The sequence below is a fragment of the Protopterus annectens genome, chromosome 1.part1 (assembly GCF_019279795.1).
Source record: "Protopterus annectens isolate FY-2018-M chromosome 1.part1, PAN1.0, whole genome shotgun sequence".
Lineage (NCBI taxonomy): Eukaryota > Metazoa > Chordata > Ceratodontiformes > Protopteridae > Protopterus > Protopterus annectens.
The window spans coordinates 1472529197-1472548743 of NC_056726.1; the positions used below are offsets into that span (position 1 = coordinate 1472529197).

General features: G+C 37.4%; 1 protein-coding gene across 1 annotated transcript in view; it reads right to left on the reverse strand.

Annotated features, from left to right (window-relative positions):
- The window catches only part of LCK (LCK proto-oncogene, Src family tyrosine kinase), a 1055366-nt gene that overhangs the window by 142288 nt on the left and 893531 nt on the right, over positions 1-19547 (reverse strand). Inside the window, exon 10 of the mRNA XM_044082478.1 lies at positions 15958-16034. Coding sequence (XP_043938413.1) covers positions 15958-16034 — 77 coding nt within the window. The remainder of the gene's footprint in view (positions 1-15957; positions 16035-19547) is intronic.

Here is a 19547-nt window from a genome sequence, read left to right on the forward strand (position 1 = left end):
CAGTCAACTGGGCTTTCACTAAAATGGATTTTCAGTTAATTGCTTTTCAGTCAAATTCTTTCAAGCATTTGATTTTTCAATCATGTGCAGTTCAGGGAAATGATATTAAACCTTTACACATACACACACACACACACACACACACACACACATATATATATATATATATATATATATATATATATATATATATATATATATACATATATATATATATATATATATATATATATATATATATATATTTATGTGTGTGTGTGTTAGAAAGACATCCATTTGGGGCATTTCTCCCTGGGCTTCCCCTAAAAATTAGCTTTGTTCCAAGCCGCACTTTCTGGTTAACAAATGTTAAATAAATAAACACATACATATATATATATATATATGCATATATATTTATATATATTATCTGATCCCTAGTCATCCAAATTTCTGCTTCAAATGGCCTAAAATCATGTCCCCGAAAAGTCTAAAAATTCATAATGTAAATAGATTTTCAGTGAAGTACATTTGTACTACCAACTGCAAAGAAGAAGATCAAGTCAGAGAAGTTCAAAGAAGAACTAAGAAATTTGGAAGAGGAGGAGAAAATGTTAGAGAAAGCCAAAACCTCCAGGAGTGAGCAAGGACATATGCGGAGAATACAGCAATGTATCGTTTATGATCGCACCATGTACATCACATGGGTTACAGCACTGCATCATCTATGATTGCACCATGTACATCACATAGGGAAAGCACTGCATCTTTTATGAATGCACCATGCACATCTTGTGGGGTTCAGCACTGAATCTTCTATGATCACACCATGTACATCACATGGTGTACAGCACTGCATCATCTATGATATCACTATGTACATCACATGGGTTACAGCACTGCATCATCTATGATTGCACCATGCACATCACATGGGGTATGGCACTGCATCTTCTATGATCACACTGCGTACATCACATGGGATACAGCACTGCATATTCTATGATTGCACTATGCACATCACACATAATTATAAATCAAAACCTTTTCTGAGCTAAATAAACTGGCACGCTGCTCAGTAAATAGTGTATTGCCTTGTGGGCCATTTACATAAGTTACTTTAAGTACCACTGAGCCAATGGAAATGAAAACCTTGTGCTGATTTATTTCTTTTTTTTTCCAAATTACTATCAGTGGATGAAATATATGAATCCATCAATTATATTTGCTGTGGGTATCAGTATTATAAATCTTGTCGCCTGCACACCTACTGGGCTGGGATGTTTGCAGTTTAAAATGGGGTTGCTTTTGTCATGCTGTGTTATAAGGAAGGACTGGTTTTAAAATCAGGGGCATTAAAAGATTGTGAAGCTCTGTCCAGTCCCTGACTCTTCATCTCAAGGAGAAATTTCTCCGTGTCAGATACTTTTTGTTCTATTCATGCCATGACAATCGTGTGATCCCTGTGTTTGCTTCTGACATTTTGTGTCATCCAAGTCAAAAATCATTTTAAAATATGCATGAGTGGGCTCCCTGTGATTTCAGACACCTGCATGTGTCTTAATAACTCACTTGGCATAACTGAACCACCTTCTGTTTTTGTAAAGTTATATAGATTACCACTCATGTAAACCATAAAACAAAAAATACATAAATAGTGCCAATCTTTATATGCACAGCCACTTAAATGCATTTTGCAATAAGTTTTATCGAAACTTAAATTACTCTTCATAAGATTTTCCCTTGAAACAATGATTTTAAGGTCATTAAAGCTCTCACTTCCTTGGAAAAAAAATATTGCAAAAGTATTTTACCCTTTCTATGAGCCCCATACTCAGAGGGCTGTTAAGTCTCTTTCTTCAACTAGTATAAGTCCAAGACCACCGCATCTCAGAGAACCACTAATTTCTTCTGAAAATGCATTTTTAAGTCCAAGACCACTAGGAAGACTATATTAATAAAGGTGAAATGTAGTTTAGCTGTTGCGAGAAGGTTTGTTGATTAAAAATTGGAGAGATAGTTAAAGAGGACTCGGTTGATCATTTTTCTTTCCACAATAAAAGCAAAATGTAATCCAATAATTTGATTTTCACATCCCACAATATTTCTCCTTCTAATTAATTTAGACCCCTCTGGAGTCATACCCTTTGAAATTTAAGATAAGTAGTGGACTAATTCCTGCTAGGTGGCTGCTATATTGCTGTCAGCAACATGTTCAAAACCCAAAATATCCATGACCATATCTTCTTGCAATGCAGAGATGCAGCCATCGATGGGGGGGGTGGGGGGACTCATCTGGACAAGGGACTCTACAGACATACTATATAGAAATGTCCATAACTGTCTAAATATATCTATATCTGTATATATCTATCTATGTCTATAAATGGGTTCCCTATATAATTTCAAAATACTGAAATTTCGAATGGCAGTATTTCAAAATTATAATAGCGAAGCCTTGAAAGTCCGAATCACCAGAAATACGAAATTCAAAATCACGAAGTACGGAGATTTTGAATTAGCGCTTCTGGTGTTGCGGTGTGTGAATGGTAAGGTGTTGGTTTGGGTATATATGTGTGTGGATGTGTGTTGGTTAGGGGTTTAGTGTATGTCAGTGTGTGTTGTGACTGTGATGTGTGTGTGCGAGGGAGTGTAAAATGTGTGGGTGTGAGTTACTTTTGTGTGTCTGATCATGTGATCTTGAAGTTAGCGCTTCTGGTGTTGTGGTGTGTGAATGGTAAGGTGTTGGTTTGGGTATGTATGTGAGTGGATGTGTGTTGGTTAGGGGTTTAGTGTATATTAGTGTCTGTTGTGACTGTGATGTGTGTGTGTGAGGGAGTGTAAAATGTGTGGGTGTGAGTTACTTTTGTGTGTCTGATCATGTGATCTTGAAGTTAGCGCTTCTGGTGTTGTGGTGTGTGAATGGTAAGGTGGTAGTTTGGGTATGTATATGTGTGTATGCATGTTGGTTAGGGGCTTTAGTGTATGTCAGTGTGTGTTGTGACTGTGATGTGTGTGTGAGGGAGTGTAAAATGTGTGGGTGTGAGTTACCTTTGTGTGTCTGACAGTGTGATCTTAGAGTTAGTATATATAAGTAGGAGAGGTGTGTGATTTTATATTTGAGTTGGGGGGAAGTTGTGTGCATGTGTTTGTGTGTGGTGTATGTGTAGTGTATTGTCGGGATTTTTAATTTTGCATTTGGGGGTGTTCGGTATTTGTAGTTTCGGCTATGTAATTTTTAAATACTGAAATTCGGGATTTCAGTATTTTGGGATTACATAGTGAATCCCTATAAATAGATATATGTATGACATTTACACAACTCATATTTGGCCTGAGGCTGAATCTGCTCTATTGAGATCAGAGTTCTACCCTGGTAAACAAAGTGAAATACATAAATAAATAAATATTAAACAACCATCTGTAAAAGGGGTCAAAAGGGATTAGCATGTGACTATATAAAAATAAACAAATGCATAAGACATTATACAATACATTGTCGACAACACCAAAGGGGGGACAGAGTGATCCCCAGCTGCATCTATGATTAAGAATACGAACAGGAGCTAGCAATCAAAGTAAACTGCTCTAAAATTGAAAGTTAAAGCATGGTATCTTGTTTTTCTGGCAAAATATATGCTGTTAGTGTTTTTCTTCCATAAATGTTGAGAGGTAATTTCTCATGTATTATTATGCTTTTTTCTTCAAATTAAAAAAAATATGCATACAAGACCATGTTGATAGTATATAAATATTCTTACACTATCAGCGTGTATAATGGATACTATCTCATGCACTTCAGAGTTTAAAACACACACACACACACACACACACACACACACACACACACACACACACACACACACACACACACCTGCTTACCTTATGATATACATATATCCAATCTATCAATAATACATCAGACTTGTTTTTTATGTTTTCAAATATACTTTAACTTCAATATCAGGAAGGCAATATGTATGTATGTATGTATTTATTTATTTATTTGACATTTATTTACTGTGAAACTCTGACTGGGCCAGGAAGTACCAATTTTCAATAGAGGCCCTGGGAAAAATAGCTCCACAGTCACAACCTTTCAAAAATCAATTACAGGTATTTTAAATTGCAAATTATCATGTTACACTACAAAGCATAGGAGTGAAAAAATGCTGTAATGAGAAAAGCATAGAATGTATGTTTCATAGCAGATTGCAATGAAAAACAATAACACGAGTTGGAGAAACTATGGGAAGAAAAAACTCGTTAGTCATATTATTTGTTACATAGATTAGTATGTGATAAATGAGACTTGAGACCATTCAAACGAGATATTTAAAACAAATAGAGATTACATGATTAGAGACAGTGAGGGGAAATTGAGTGACGTCTTAGTATGAGAGAGATGTTTGTATTCTGGTTATAGAAGGAAGTAAGGATGGAGAAAATCTTCAGGTAGCTTAGGTGAGTAGGGAGGAAAGAGAAAGGTAGAAGAAAGGTGTGCAGAGAGAAAGTGGATATGGTGAGGTAGTAGGGAAAACCAAAAGGAGTGGAGTAGGAGGATGAAGAGGGTTATGAGGAGTGATCTAGGCTGAAGGGGGGTGAGCGAAGTATACTTAGTAAGTTCAGCCAGGATTGGCACAGAAACAGGTCCACGATTTTGTAAACTTTTCTTTTAGGGAGCATTTTTATGGTGGGTAGGTTAGAAATAGTTATGTGGTTAGAGGTAGGGGGTTCCAGTTTTATTTCTATATACATATATTGCAAGTGTATCCTCTCCAAAACACCACAAAATGAACTCTTCTTTAAACTATAATATCTAGCACAGAAATTAGTTATTTCCTGATCAATTAATCTCAAACCAAGGCCCCCTTTCAAACAACAGCAACAATCATGTACTTTTAACACAATAACAATCAGCATAAAATCCTAAAAATATCCAGCCTCAATCCATGCAGCATTAGCAACAAACGGACACAACTTAAATCTTGTCTCTATACTCATAGGCCTCACTTTGTAAGCATGTCTGAAACTTGGTGTGTATCCATGCTCCTGATGAAGATCCACCTACAGCACACGCTCTGAAACTACAAGCCTGGCAACAGATGTGGAGGAGGCATTACGGTTCTTATTAAATAAAAAAACCTTCCCTCACACTAGTGAATCAATCCTCTGCAACCTCAAAAGATGATAAAGGTCACAGATAGTTAGACATATAACATTAGGTAACCACCTCAGTATCCTCACTGGGGATATAGATCCCCTTCCTTCTATCAAGATTATGCAACAAAATATTCACTGCATGTTCCTAACATGTTCCCAAAAAAGATCCTAAAAAACTGTATTACTATGGATGACTTTAACTTTAACAACATTGGCCCAGATGTCCCAAAACTTGGCGGCTTCATACAATCCATTATGGACAGCTGATAAAACAATCCACAAGACCAGACATTTATAGCGGGAATCATACTTCAACTGATCTTACAATAACTAATAAAAGACAAAGATCTACTATTATCATTCTTCACAGCCCCATTAGTGACCACTGTTCATTCATCTTAGAGTGATCATTCAAAAGCAAGAAAAGTATCCCTGTTATTGTAACTGATAGGCCATTTTCTCAAAATGCAATTCCACTTCTAAATATTTTTTTTCCAATATAGACATTCCAACAAAGCAAAACAACCCCTCCCCACACACTTGCACTTGTCTACTTTATCAGAACCTTCTCAATTATCCAAGAAGATCTGTTTCCCATAACACACAGACAACCCAAAGTAGGAACATGTCCCTGGCTAACTATGAAATTAAGTGCAAAACTAAGGAAAGAGACAAAGCCTTGCAGGAATCATCTGAAACAGGATCCTACAAATGAAAACCTCCTTTAAACATTCATGAATCAAAGTAAGGGCACTGCAGTTAACACAAACCATGCAACAGCCTTACATTTAAGGCATAGGCATAAGTCCCTCACCTCATCCCACATTGTTCTGGAAAGAATTAAAACAGCTCTCAGGAAACATTACCGACTCCTCATCACATTCTTGCCATAAAGATCAGACCCAGAATTTCTTTTATAGTTACTTTATACACTACCTTATTATGTCTAAAAAAGACATTACTAACACAGTGTCTCCTCTAACACAAGACACTGATACAAACACTGACCAACTATTCTCTAGCTTCATATGTGGTCACTTGCCACATGTCACTTCAGTGCCAAAACCAGCCACCAAACCAAATCACTGTCCACTGGGCTTAGCCCATAGTGGCAAAGTTCAGCTTATTACATCTCACTTTTTGAAAACTTTCAGCTGAAAACATAACAAAACCCCTTCGTCACATTTTGAATTGGTCGCTAACTACAGGTATTTTCCATCGAGCTTTCAAACACTCTACTCTATTTCCTCATCAACTTTCCCTCACCCTCTTGATACAAAAACTACTGGTCTATCGCAAACATTTTTCCTATAATAAAAGCTTTTGAAAAGCTAATATACAAACAATTTTTATTTTATTTTTATTTTACATTTGTTTACCGGGTTAGTCTGACTGGATACATATCCCTTTTCAGCAGAGACCCGGGGAGAAAAGCTCCACAATTAAACAGAACAAACAATACATAGTCTAAGATCAGAAACATTCAAAATACAGATAGATTGAATACAAGTATATTCTATTAAATTCCACAATTACAATGTTGAGTACATACCCAAACATTTAGATAGGTTGAGAAGTAAAGAGGTTTGCGCTTTTAAGCACAAGGGAGAAGGCTATATCTTCATTGACAAGTCGAATCTATGATTATAGGAGAGGGCAGTCAAAGAGAAGCGGACGTGTATAGAGAATAAGTTTAAGTGAAACTAGTGAGTTTTGGGTGAGGAAGTCCTGTAGATAATAAAGAGTGGGTTGTAGGGAGCCATAGGGTTAGTCAGGATTGTCACAAATATTTAAACACAAATAGTTTTGGCCTACTCTGCTATTAGCGGCAAGTTTCAGAGATCCATGTACTGAGCTAACAGCCCTACTTTCAGCCACAGATACCATTTATAGGAACATTAATTTATTAATTAATTAATTTATTTATTGCATTTGTTTACCAGGAAAGTCCACTGGGGCTAAAAGAGCCCATTTTTGGTGGAGTCCTGGGGAGAAAATCTCTGACAAGAACATAGCTGCAGAAAACAAATTAAACATTAATTGGTGCAGAAGTATAAACAGAGTTACACATAGTGGTTACAGTAATATATACAGAATATATACATAAATCAGAAATTTAGTTGGTCTGATTACAGTAACTTATACTGAATATATACATAAAAGCAGGAATTTAGTTGGTTGCCAGATGAATTCAGAGTGGTAAAATTGAGATAAATTAATCAGTATTATTGTACCAGTATCAACAAGTGATGAAAGAAAAAAATAATAAATATACTGTTCAGCATATATTTCTCAGAAGTACAGGCAAACACAGGAGGACTATGGCTAACCGAGTTTGCCAATGACTGCAAAATGGGAGCCATAATCGACTCTCCGGCTGACACGGACATCCTTCAAAAAGGCCTTACTGAGACTGACACCTAGTGTCAAAGTCATGGCCTCAAGCTAAATGCCAAAAAATGCATAGTCATCCCATTTGGGAAATACAAAACACCAACAAATTACCACATAGGCAGCAGCCCCCTTAATACAGAAGAGGTAATAAGAGATCTGGGGACCCAGGTAGATAGTAATCTCTCCTTTGACAATCATATTGCCAAAGTAGTTAGGAAATCCTTCTATGTGGCCCATCTAATTACTAAGGGGTTCACATTTAGAAATAAAGAGGTTATAGTGCCCCTCTACTCAACACTCATCAGACCCATCATGGAGTACAATGCCCCATTTGAGATGTACCTCAGAAGACACTTCCAACAGCTGGAAAGACCACAAAAGCACCTCACCTAGAGGATCACTGGCCTCAAACATATGTCCTATGCAGCCCGACTGAAAAAACTCCGGCTGTACTCAGTGGCATATCGCTTACTCAGAGGTGATCTCTACCTGACTTACAAAGCCATGTCCAACTCAGAATTGATGGACATGCTCCACCTAAAGAAATCCAAGTCACTGCAAGCCACACGCTCTAGTGAGCTAAACCTCACCACAACAATAAATAGAACATGCTGGAGGGATAGATTCCTGTCACAGAGACTCCCCATGCTTTGGAACAAAATTCCTAACTACATTAGGCAGAGCACCTCACTAACACTCTTCAAGAGAATCCTTGATGAGTGGATGGGTAACAGAAAATACACCCCTGGGATCACTTTATTGGTTCTGCTTGACAGAGGCTCAATTAATTAATCAATGGGGCGTTGAAAGCCGACACACTCTGGTTAGGCTTATAAGTGCCCTCGGGCAGATAGCCTAGTACCTATCTATGAACCTATGAACCTATAAAGAAAGTAAGGGTGCCCACAGACAGGTGCAAGGGGGTGCACTTGCACCCCCCTAGAATCGTCTGGTTGGGAGATTACTCTTCGTTTTATTAAAAAATATATGTTTTTTTTTTTTTAAGGGCGGTCTTCTTTAAGAAGGCCCTTTGTGTCCAGTCACACAGATGCTTCTGTGTCTGTGTGAAAGATGGTATACATCTTCATCTTCAGCACCTGTGCAGAATTTGAATTCCAGAAGATGTTTGGAATGCAGATGAATCTACAAGTGAGAGGTAGGGGTGTGTGTATGTGTGTGTGTGTGTGTGTGTGTGTGTGTGTGTGTGTGTGTGTGTGTGTGTGTGTGTGTGTGTGTGTGTGTGTGTGTGTGTGTGTGTGTGTGTGTGTGTGTGTGTATGTGTGTGTGTGTGTGTCTCTGTATATTTAAGTGTTTAAGAGTTGTGTGTGTGTAAGAAATGGGAAGGGGTGTGTGGATGTAAGCAGTAGATAGGTAGGGGTGTGTATGCATGTATGTAAGAAGTAGGTAGGTAAAGGTAGGGGTGTGTTTGTGTGTGTGTGTGTGTGTGTGTGTGTGTGTGTGTGTGTGTGTGTGTGTATGTGTGTGTGTGTGTCTCTGTATATTTAAGTGTTTAAGAGTTGTGTGTGTGTAAGAAATGGGTAGGGGTGTGTGGATGTAAGAAGTAGATAGGTAGGGGTGTGTATGCATGTATGTAAGTAGTAGGTAGGTAAAGGTGGGGGTGTGTTTGTGTGTGTGTGTGTGTGTGTGTGTGTGTGTGTGTGTGTGTGTGTGTGTGTGTGTGTGTGTGTAAGAAGTGTGTAGGTGTGTGCAAGGGTGTGTGTGTGTGTGTGTGTGTGTGTGTGTGTGTGTGTGTGTGTATGTGTGTGTGTGTGTGTGTGTGTGAGTGAGAGGGAGTTAGGGGTGTGTGCATGTTTGTGTGAAAGTAAGAGGAGGGTAGGAGTGTGTGTAAGAAGGGGGGCTCATACCCAGCAATTATTCAAATTTTTGCCTCATATTTTCAATTTGTTTTTCATAAAATTGTGTTTTTCTGGCAAATCATTGAGGACTGAAGTCAGAAAATAATGGCAGCATTTGAGTTTTAGACTTCATATCCTCAGAAAATGCATAGTAAGGCAAACCTTATCCACTTTCTTAGGAAGTAGGGGGTTGTATATGTGTGTCGTACATCTCAACTGTACACACTTTCACAGAATGTCCAGATTTTTGCCTTACATTTTTGGTCTGTTCCTCATAAAAATTCTATTTTTTTTTGACAAATCATTGGAATGAGCTAAGGATTAAAGTTACTAAATAATGACATGCACTAGAGTTTCAGACTTCATATCCTTCAGAAAATGCATTCTATCACAAATCCTGTTATTCTAGTGACATTCTAAATGTATCCCTAGTTTTGGGCCTTTGTCCCCAACATTATAACAGTCTTTCTCCAGATTTCTAAAAGATTGAGAGGTGTGTGTGAGTGTGTGTGTGTGTGTGTGTGTGTGTGTGTGTGTGTGTGTGTGTGTGTGTGTGTGTGTGTGTGTGTAAGAGGGAGGTAGCATACCACTCAGCTGTCCAGGTTTTTGCAGAATGTCCAGATTTTTGCCCCATATCCCTCCTAAAAAGATCCGAAGTTGCTAAATAATGACAGACATTTGAGTTTTAGATGTCCTATCCTTTAGAAAAATGCATACCAACACAAATCCTGTTATTCTAGCAATGTTCTACGTTCATGAGAGCAATATTTATAATCCATCCCTATTTATTTTAGGCATTGTCCAGATTTCATGCACTAAGAGGTTGAGGTGTGTGAGAGAGAGAGAGAGAGAGAGAGTGAAATGCCCTAGTTGGATTTGCAGGTGGAATTTATTTTCAAGGAATTGTGAGCATCAAGGGAAGAGAAGTTTACTGCTGCTCATGCTAAGTCTGCTTAAAATGCGCAACTGTTTTGTTTAACAAATGGTATCACTGTTGCGTTATAGAATTTTAAAACAGTGTTAATAGCACAGCAGGTAGCATACTTACATCTTGATGTACAGGGCTGTAGGTTTTATTCCCACAGCATGTAGATTTGTATTTTAAGGGGTGGAGTGCTGCAGTCTTGAATATTTCCTCCTTTAGATGAGATGCCTAGTAACTATGAACCTGTTTTTCAGCTTGCCACCCATTCCCTATTGCAATATACCAGCTTACCATTTTTTTAATGTAACATAGGCAATTTATTCTTCAAGGACACCAGGCACTGAATTTATAGATGAAACACAAATATAAAGTTGTTTTCTAGTAACAGCCTCTTTATTAGTACAGATTTCTTTAATGTGGAATTATTCAGATGATGTTTACTTCTGCAGAGATTGTGTATATTGACTGATACTGGTGAATTGTAATGATAGAAATCTGAGTGTCATTTTATGGTTGAAATGTTCTGAATTGGGCAGTTTGTCATTATTGCTTCATATGTTTTGTCTCATTGCTTACTGGAAAAATGTTCAAAACTATAAACTTAAAACACACTAACAAGTGATGCTGTATTATACAAGGGATATAATTCAATTGTTATATATTATAATTAATAGTAAGGAAGGTGAATCAAAGAACTTTTGCATGGTCCTAAAAATGTGCGCAAGGGGCCTATGATTTGAAAACAGCCCAAAAGTAAACTTAACCCGCCACTGGACAGATGCATTTTCGTTGGTTATGATGCTGTTTCAGTGAATATGAGTTTCAAAGGTAGAGAAGTTTTAGTGCTAAGTCTGTTTTCATTGTAAGACTATGTATCCAAGAAATGTGTAGTGGAACCTGGATTAAATCCAAAGTAAGTTATGTTGCAAGAAGATATCCAGAGGCCAAGGCATACAAAAACTCTTTATTGAAACAAAAAAATGGTAAGCGCTTTCACGGTCATACGCTTCTTCAGACCATACTACAAACAAAAGGATGCAAGTCTTAAATACAGCACTTATACCAATCACAGATGAAAACAACTAAATAATTAGTGTAGTAAGTTTTTCTTCTTCAGTGCTGGTTTTAAAGAAACAGCACTGTTTAAACCAGGGGCATGTTAGATCTAAAGTCAATAATCCATCTTAGTTCTGCATATTCAGTGATGTTTGTCAGATCACCCTCCCTTGCACTTCCATAGACAATTTGTAAATCCAAAAACTTAAAACAATGTAAATCACCTGCTTCTTGTACATGTTTAACTAATGCATTAGTCAATTTTAAATTATGAATGTCATTTAAATGTTCCATCACCCTTTCTTTTAAAGTTCTGTTATTCTTTCCAATATAGAAACAGTCACAGGAGCGGCATTTTGCCAGGTAGACAATATTCTTCATCAGGCGATCAGCATAAAAAGAGAATTCCACTTGACACAAATGTTCTGGGGTGCATTATAACACTTGAAGACCATACATATTTGCAGATTCTACAGGATCTACATGCAAATGTGCCCTTACATTCTGAAACAAGAAAAGGGACCTGTGTTTGTTTATAATATAATCTGAGTTTCAAGGACTTGCTATTCTTGAAAGTGAAGTGGGGTTGTGTGCCCACTACCTTCATTGTAAGACTATTGCTTGGTTTATCAAATGTTTATCAGTGTTTGTGCTATAAAATTTGAAATAAAAGTTGTAAATTAAATCCAAATATCTGTAATATCTGTAATCATTGAAGAAGTAAAGCAGAAAAGTGTATGTACACTGAGAGTTTAGAACAGTGTTTATGCCAGCTGGGGAGAAATAGCCAAGTAATGGGATACTGGAATGGCTGCATGGGGGGGACTTTAGGTTTGCACTCCCCTGCAAAAAATCCTCCGGGCTGCCCTGATCATCAGTCACTAGTAGTAAAAAGCATAGGAATTTAGTTCTAATATAAGAAGAAGGAAGAGGTTAGGGTATAGATCAGGTACATAGCCAGGAAGGGTTATTATAGAGCAGGTACATAACCAGGACGGTTTGTTATAGAGCAGGTACATAGCCAGGAAGGGTTGTTATAGAGCAGGTACACAGCCAGGAAGAGTCGAGATGATTTTTCAGTATTTGAAGGTGGTGGTGCTGCCCGTGTTTCTTATAGAAAGAGGAAGTGAGTTATGTAGCTTGGTGATGGTGAAGGAGTAGAGAAGTTGACCAGCCGGTAAGGTGGGCTTTTCTACTTTTAGAAGTAGATGATTTTCAGATCTTAGTTGCCTGATGGGTTGATATTTGGGAAGTAAAGTTGAGAGAGCAGGACAGTCTGTGGGTATGTAGATTATTTTGTGTGCTGTAGTTAACTGGGTGAATGAGAGATGGTGGGGGAGTTCCAACCAGCCAAATTGTTTCAGTGAGTTACAGTGGTGGGATGAGAATTTGGTCTTGGTGACAAATTTGGCTATTCTGTTGTAACACATATCAAGTTTGGATTTTATAGAATTTTGGATATTAGTGAGGAGAGGGGCACCATAATGGAGAGAGGGTAATAAAAATGTAGTTGCTGGCTTCTGTTGGCTTCTTTGCTGCAGAGGTATTTATCAACATGACTTGTGCCTTTGAAGTAGTTAATCATAACCTTATTGTTAACGAACTGAAAAGAATAATTTTTGGGTCAATACTATTCTTTGCTTCAAAAGCTACTTACAGAATAGAAACTTTAAAGTCTAGTCTTAATAACTTACAGTTGGAAGAGGGTATACTCAATTCCTGGAATTCCACAAGGCTATCCGCTAGGCCCTTTACTTTTTTCACTTTTTATTAATAAACTTGATCTTCCCCAAAATTAAAGTTGTTACATACACAGATGACATTCTGCTTCTTGAGTCTGCCAAAACCTACCGATCCTACAACTTAAATTACAACCTAAATTCATTGACTTGTTTAACTGGCTCCAGGTAAACAAAATTACTTTATAACCACACAAAAATTAACACCATAATGTTCTCTACAGCAAAGAAACTCGTCACTACCATCATTAAAATACAACGACACCAAAAGGAATGTAATTCCTAACTTAAATCAACAAAATACTTGAGTAACACTTGACCATCTACTTAACTTTAACATTCATAAAGCCTGTATTACAGCCAAGGTCTTATCAAAGTTAAAATTATGTTACTATATCTCACACCTTCTGCCCCTTGCTGTACATATAGACACAGCCAACAATGTATGGATTCTCGGTACTGTGTATGCATACCCTGATTATTTTTTACTCTTCTTAAAACACACAAAAAATTAAAATACCCAAAAGTAAAATACTCAGATTCAATATACCATCCTACATGAACCATCATTATTGCATCCTGTTGAAAAGGTACTTTGGCTCCTTTTTACTATTAGAGCCATTTTTCTGCTAGCTGCCCTTATATATAAAAATCTGGCACTTAGCGACTGCCTTCCCCTTAATAGAATACTTCAAATAAAGGGTCAATATTAGAAACAGCCAGTAAGATACTTTCATGCTTTTGAGACCTAGATTTAGCCACTGGAGAAAAAGCTTTCTCTAGAGTAGGCCATGCCACATAGAACCAACTTCCATGGAAAATAAAAACTATAAAACATTGGAGAGTTTCAAAAAAACACCTTAAACAATATCTGCAAAATGAATCTAAATGTATCTGCTTCCTTGACACAGGTGCACAGGTGAAGTACCAAACTTTATCAAGCAATTCACAAATTCCATTATAATTCCTACTATTTGTGCATATTATAAATATTATAAGTAAACAGTATAATAATATTAAAACATTTCCACTTGAATGTTATTGTTCCTGTAATATTCATATTTATTTACCACAAATATTAGGTAATGTAGCCTCCTAGTAATCTATCATACTGTGACCAAGTTGATGTTTTATGTCTAACTTGCTATGTAAGCACTTCTGTACTTTTGTACATGGTTTGTCACTGAAAGGGTCAGATGACCAGCTCACTCACCTGGTGATGAAATTGTAAAATAAATAAATAAAGTAAATCCATAACACAGAAGAATGAATTCCTGACTACAGTCTAGCTTTGATTAGCCACCAAGGTATTGGGTGTATCTAATTGCATTCCTCAAGAGTAACTGGAGATGGATGGAGCTTTCACCTTCAAGGGGATTCTGGGGTAGCATCACTCTTACAAGTCATTAACATGCACTGAATGCCCACCACTTGAGACATTACATACTTAATCTTAAAAACAACAAAAAAAAAAAGAAATGTTATTTGGAACCACCCACAAACTTAACAAATCTCCAAAGTAAATCAGTGTCAACAACCTTTGGGACACACTAATAGAAAAAAAAAAACAACTTCTTTAAATATCTCAGTTTATGGCTAGAAAAATCATTAAGATTTAATACCCGTATAGAAAAGTTGAGTTCAAAAGTTAAATCACTTTCCTTCTGGGTCAAAAAACTCTTACCCTACCTATCCAAACCAGCTAGGGTAGCTATAAGCAACAGAGTTATTCTTGCCTGACTTGAACATGGATGACTTATAACAGTTACAGCCTGTAAGAAAACCTCCACTCCACTACAGGCCATTGAAAACAAGATCTGTCACTTCATCACTATCTCGCCCCCTCATGAGCAGCACTGCCTCACCCTCAGAAAATCCAAATGGCTGCCAGTGCAACACAGGGTGGACCTGCTACTAAGCTCTCTCATCTTCAAACATCTCCAACATAAATCATTCCCGCCACTAGCTGCCAAAACCTATACTAAACATACTAAACATACACATGCTACAACCTCAGAAGCTTCTCCCAGACAACCCCCCACTCCAACCTGCATAAATCAGGCTACACTGCGCAAATCACCTTTCTTAATCCTTGTTCCTAAAGTATCGGAATTCTTGTCCAACCACGTAAAGGAACTACAATTCCCCTTCTCCTCCTTCAGAGCTGAACTTAAAATAATTTCTTCACACTAAATCAAACTTCACTTGCCACACAGCAGGCTATACCATATAAGGGCTGCTAAACCTCTAGCCTTACTATCTGCTAACTTCTAACACCTCCTAACTCCCCCACTATTCCCTGCCCCACCTCTCACAATCCCACAGCATTTCAGTCATGATGTAAATCTGAAATATCATGTAAACTTTTTTCTCTCATAATTGTTGCTACATCTGTTAATTACTACTGTGTAGTTTTTGTTATATATTGTAACTTTCTGTTCTGTCTTTGGTATGTGTAGCTTATTGCCTGTCTGTTTTCTTTTGTTTTTTTTTTCTACTTTGTTGTGAATTATTTCCACTGAGCATTACCTGCAAATCACCATTTGGGATCAGTTTACCACCCTGGTAAACAAAAGTAAAATAAACTAAAAATAAAAGTGTGGCAGAATGCTAGGGTGCATAACAAAATCCCCTGTTGGCTAGCTGGATGATAGTCACACAGCTGTCATCTCTTTCCCATTTAGGGAATGAATGGGCAAAGCTGAAGTTATCAACAAAATGGTTGTCAGGCCAAGTAATAAATTGAAATATATTTAAAAAATTGTGTGTGCCATATAGCAAAAAAAAAAAATATCCCATACTCATCTATGCAATATACCTCAGATAAAGTTGTTGTGTTACTCACCTGTGCTGCCATGTCTATAAGTGTGTTCATTTTCAGTCTAGAACCTTCTGGAGTCTTCAGAAAATCAACTAAGCTACCTAAAAAATCAGAACAAGATCCATCAGCATATGTCAAATTTGTCATTAGAGAAGGTATAAATCTAGCATATCTAGTTCCCATTAAATGTTTGAAGTCAATTCAGTAACATTAAGCAGTTGTAGGATATAAAACATGCCTACCCAATTAAAACAGCACATCTATTAATGCTATTTAATTTAATTTATAGTGAAGCATTTGGCATCTTTTGGAATTATATATATTTTTTAAATACCTCCTGGTTAAGAAAAAAAACAGTCGTCTAACATTAATTCAACTACATTTTGTTAAAGGACAATGCTGTGAGCTCTAGTTTGCAGAGTTTGTTTCTGCAGGCGATAACCCACAAAAGAAATACAAATTTAAAAATAGTCTTTGTTAATGGTAGCAGCGTACTAGCAGACTTCTCCTCCAGCTTCCACTGCTTTGATCAAAAGCATCGAACTCCATGACTGACACACTTCGGAGGCAAATGGAAATGTGCTGGTGAGAATGGTATCAGAACAGACACAAATATTTGCTGAATGGCATATCAGCACTTTTAGACATATCTGATGGTTTCAATTCAGTCATTTATCCTTTGCCTCTTGGTTTACACAAACATGCAATACATCACAGTACTGATGCCAGGTGGGCTTCTAGTTCCAAATATTCAGTATTAAGAAAATTATACAAAAACATATGTTTGAATACTGTTGTAACATTTATTGTGACAAACAGGAAAAGCACAACACACACACAAAAACACTTTTAAAATGTATGCTACAGTTTTTGATCATTCAAGCTTATTTTTAATCTAAGATCAAAGAGGCTGCTGAAATAGCTTAGTTAGTTTAGAATGTAATTGGGCAAGCAGGCTTTAAACAATGACTTACACTGGCACATTGAATTATGGCAAGATGAAGTGATAGTTAAACAGTTTCTACTCATGATAATAAGACAAATATGACCTATAACTGATTAATTTGTTTACTTATTTTATGATGCATCTGAGCTCTACATAAGTGTCATATTCCCTACTTAAAGTTAACTTAAAGGTTATAGAAAATGCAAGAATAAAATTTAAGTGATTTACTAGGAAAATTCACCCAGACACTGCCACAACTTGCCATGAGGGAAAGGTTAGTTTGGTTTTGCTTTCTTGTATTTTGTATTTCTTTATTGCCTCCTTGTATTTTGTATATTGTGATTTATTTTCTTTACACTGTATTTTACTTGTATTCTGTTTTTGACTGCATATTTAAACTAGGAAAGAGACCACAACTGTGTCTCTTGTGAGTCGCACATAAAAGTTTCTCCCTACCCTTCCACCCTGGGGCTGTTGTATTTTTAAACTCAACTGTTTTTCTAGTTGCCTGTCCCTTATGTTAATTTGACCACATATCTCGTTCTCTCTTCTCTTTCATTGCCTATTTTGAGTAAACACAAAATTATCATTTTGTGAAATCACTCCCCTTCAACTATTTAAATTTATTGGCCATCCCACTGTATTCCATACAACCAAAATACAAAGTGCCCACCCCCCTTCCAATATATCTTGTTCTTTTAAAATTAGTGACTCTCCACTTTGATAGGTAAAGCTTAAATTACCCATTCCTTCATATCTAACTGCTCAGTGTACACTACAGCTCTTAGAATATTAACCCATTTAATTTTTTTCCATCTTATCTTTAAAATCTGCAAGATCTACTCCAAGACCACCAATTATTGGAAAGCCCACATTCTTTCTCTCAGTAGTCATCTTGGGATTAGTGTTTTTGTTTTCTCCTGGTGAGAAAAGGAGCACAGGGACTTTATTTCCTGGAGACTGCTGATCACCAGGAAGCGTAATAACTCCTTCATAGGTGGCAGGTTTTGTGCGTATATTTTGCTCCTGGTGGTGAAAGAAGGAGCAGAGTGCATAGATTCCTGAGTGTTTCTGGGTGAGCAGTGAGTGCCTGTGCTAGACCTACCTAATCGATCTGGTTATTATTCAAGGTATCTACAAGGAAAAGGTTACAATGATTCTACAAACCTTTGTATCATCTAGGACAAGACAGTGGATCACCGAACAGGCTATGACCTGATTCTCATCTTTGGATTGGTGTTAATGTGTTGCTTCTGGTGAGCGAAGAGACAAAGGAGCATTATATCCCAGCAGAGTGAAGCTGTGGTGAGACCAGCACTAGTAGTAGCCAGGCAGTAGCCATGCATGCCACTCCTCTCTTTTCATCATTCTTGACAAGCTAATTCTTTCTTTTCGGTAAGTACTGCTTGATCTCCTTCTAACTTTAGAATAACGGCCTGAATATTTCATCCTTATATCACTGGGGTCTACTTATTAGTTTCGCCTCAAGTGTTTGGCAATGACCTGTATAGTCACAGACACCCTGAGTTGACATTTTACCAGAAAAAGCACCACTGAAATTTCATCAGTACCTAGTTGTACACAGGACAGCTAGTTTGGGGGGACAAGCACTCCCCCAGAGTTGCAAACTGGATATTCTTGACATTACTTTATATTCTCTTTCCAGCTGTCTAATAAATAAAAAAGGGTCTGTTGCCAAGGATTTTAACTTTCCCACTGTCTCCATTACCAGCTTGGTAGATATGGGCATCCTGAGGCAATGTAGAAATGTCCTCATGTTTACTGGCAGCCAGTTAATTTTCAAACAAACTGATATGGTATTTGAGAGATGTATTTACACAATCACACTGGTGGCAAAGCTCTGAAGTGAAAGCACTCCTAATGTCAGTAAGGTTGTCAGTAGTACACATGCTGCACCCATCACACACAATTCAAAGCAGACATGTAGAGACACATATGCTGAGGCACTTAAATGTAATCTTTCTAAATCCCAAAGACCTTCTAGACAAAGTAAACATAATAAACACCCTTGGCAGCCCTGAATGAACTCTTTTAAAACAACATCTACATCAACGTATACAGCCTCATCTCATGGAGTCTCTAATTCTAAGCCCATAAGGCAAGCCACCACATAATCCAACATTCCGGTGACACACTGATGTCCCCCTCACTAGGCTAAGTAAGGAGAAAGTCATAATCAGTTGCTTATCAGGGGCCAAGATCTGCCACATTATGCACACATTCAGGTCATTGGACCACAAGTACCAGTATGACTTAGTCATGGGTGTGAATGATCTGAGATGCACCTCCCTAGACTATATGAAGAGAGACATCATGGAGCTCTCGGAATATGTGTCTCAGGCCCATATCAGCTAGCATTGAGCAGCATTTTACCTTCTCAGAGAATGATGCCACAATTCAAACAAAAGATGACTGACTTTAATAATTGGCTTAGTTTCTGGTGCCATTCTAAGGGGGTGCAGTATTTCTCAGCATGAAAGGAGATGATCAACAGACCACACTGCTTTGTCAGGGATGGTGTGCACCTCTCCCCTCTATGCTTTTAAATATTAGCTACAACATCGTCCTCCGCCATAGTGCCTTTTTTATGCAGTGCCAAACTGAAAGTACTTCTGACATGAACCAAAATCAAGAAAATCTAATGGTG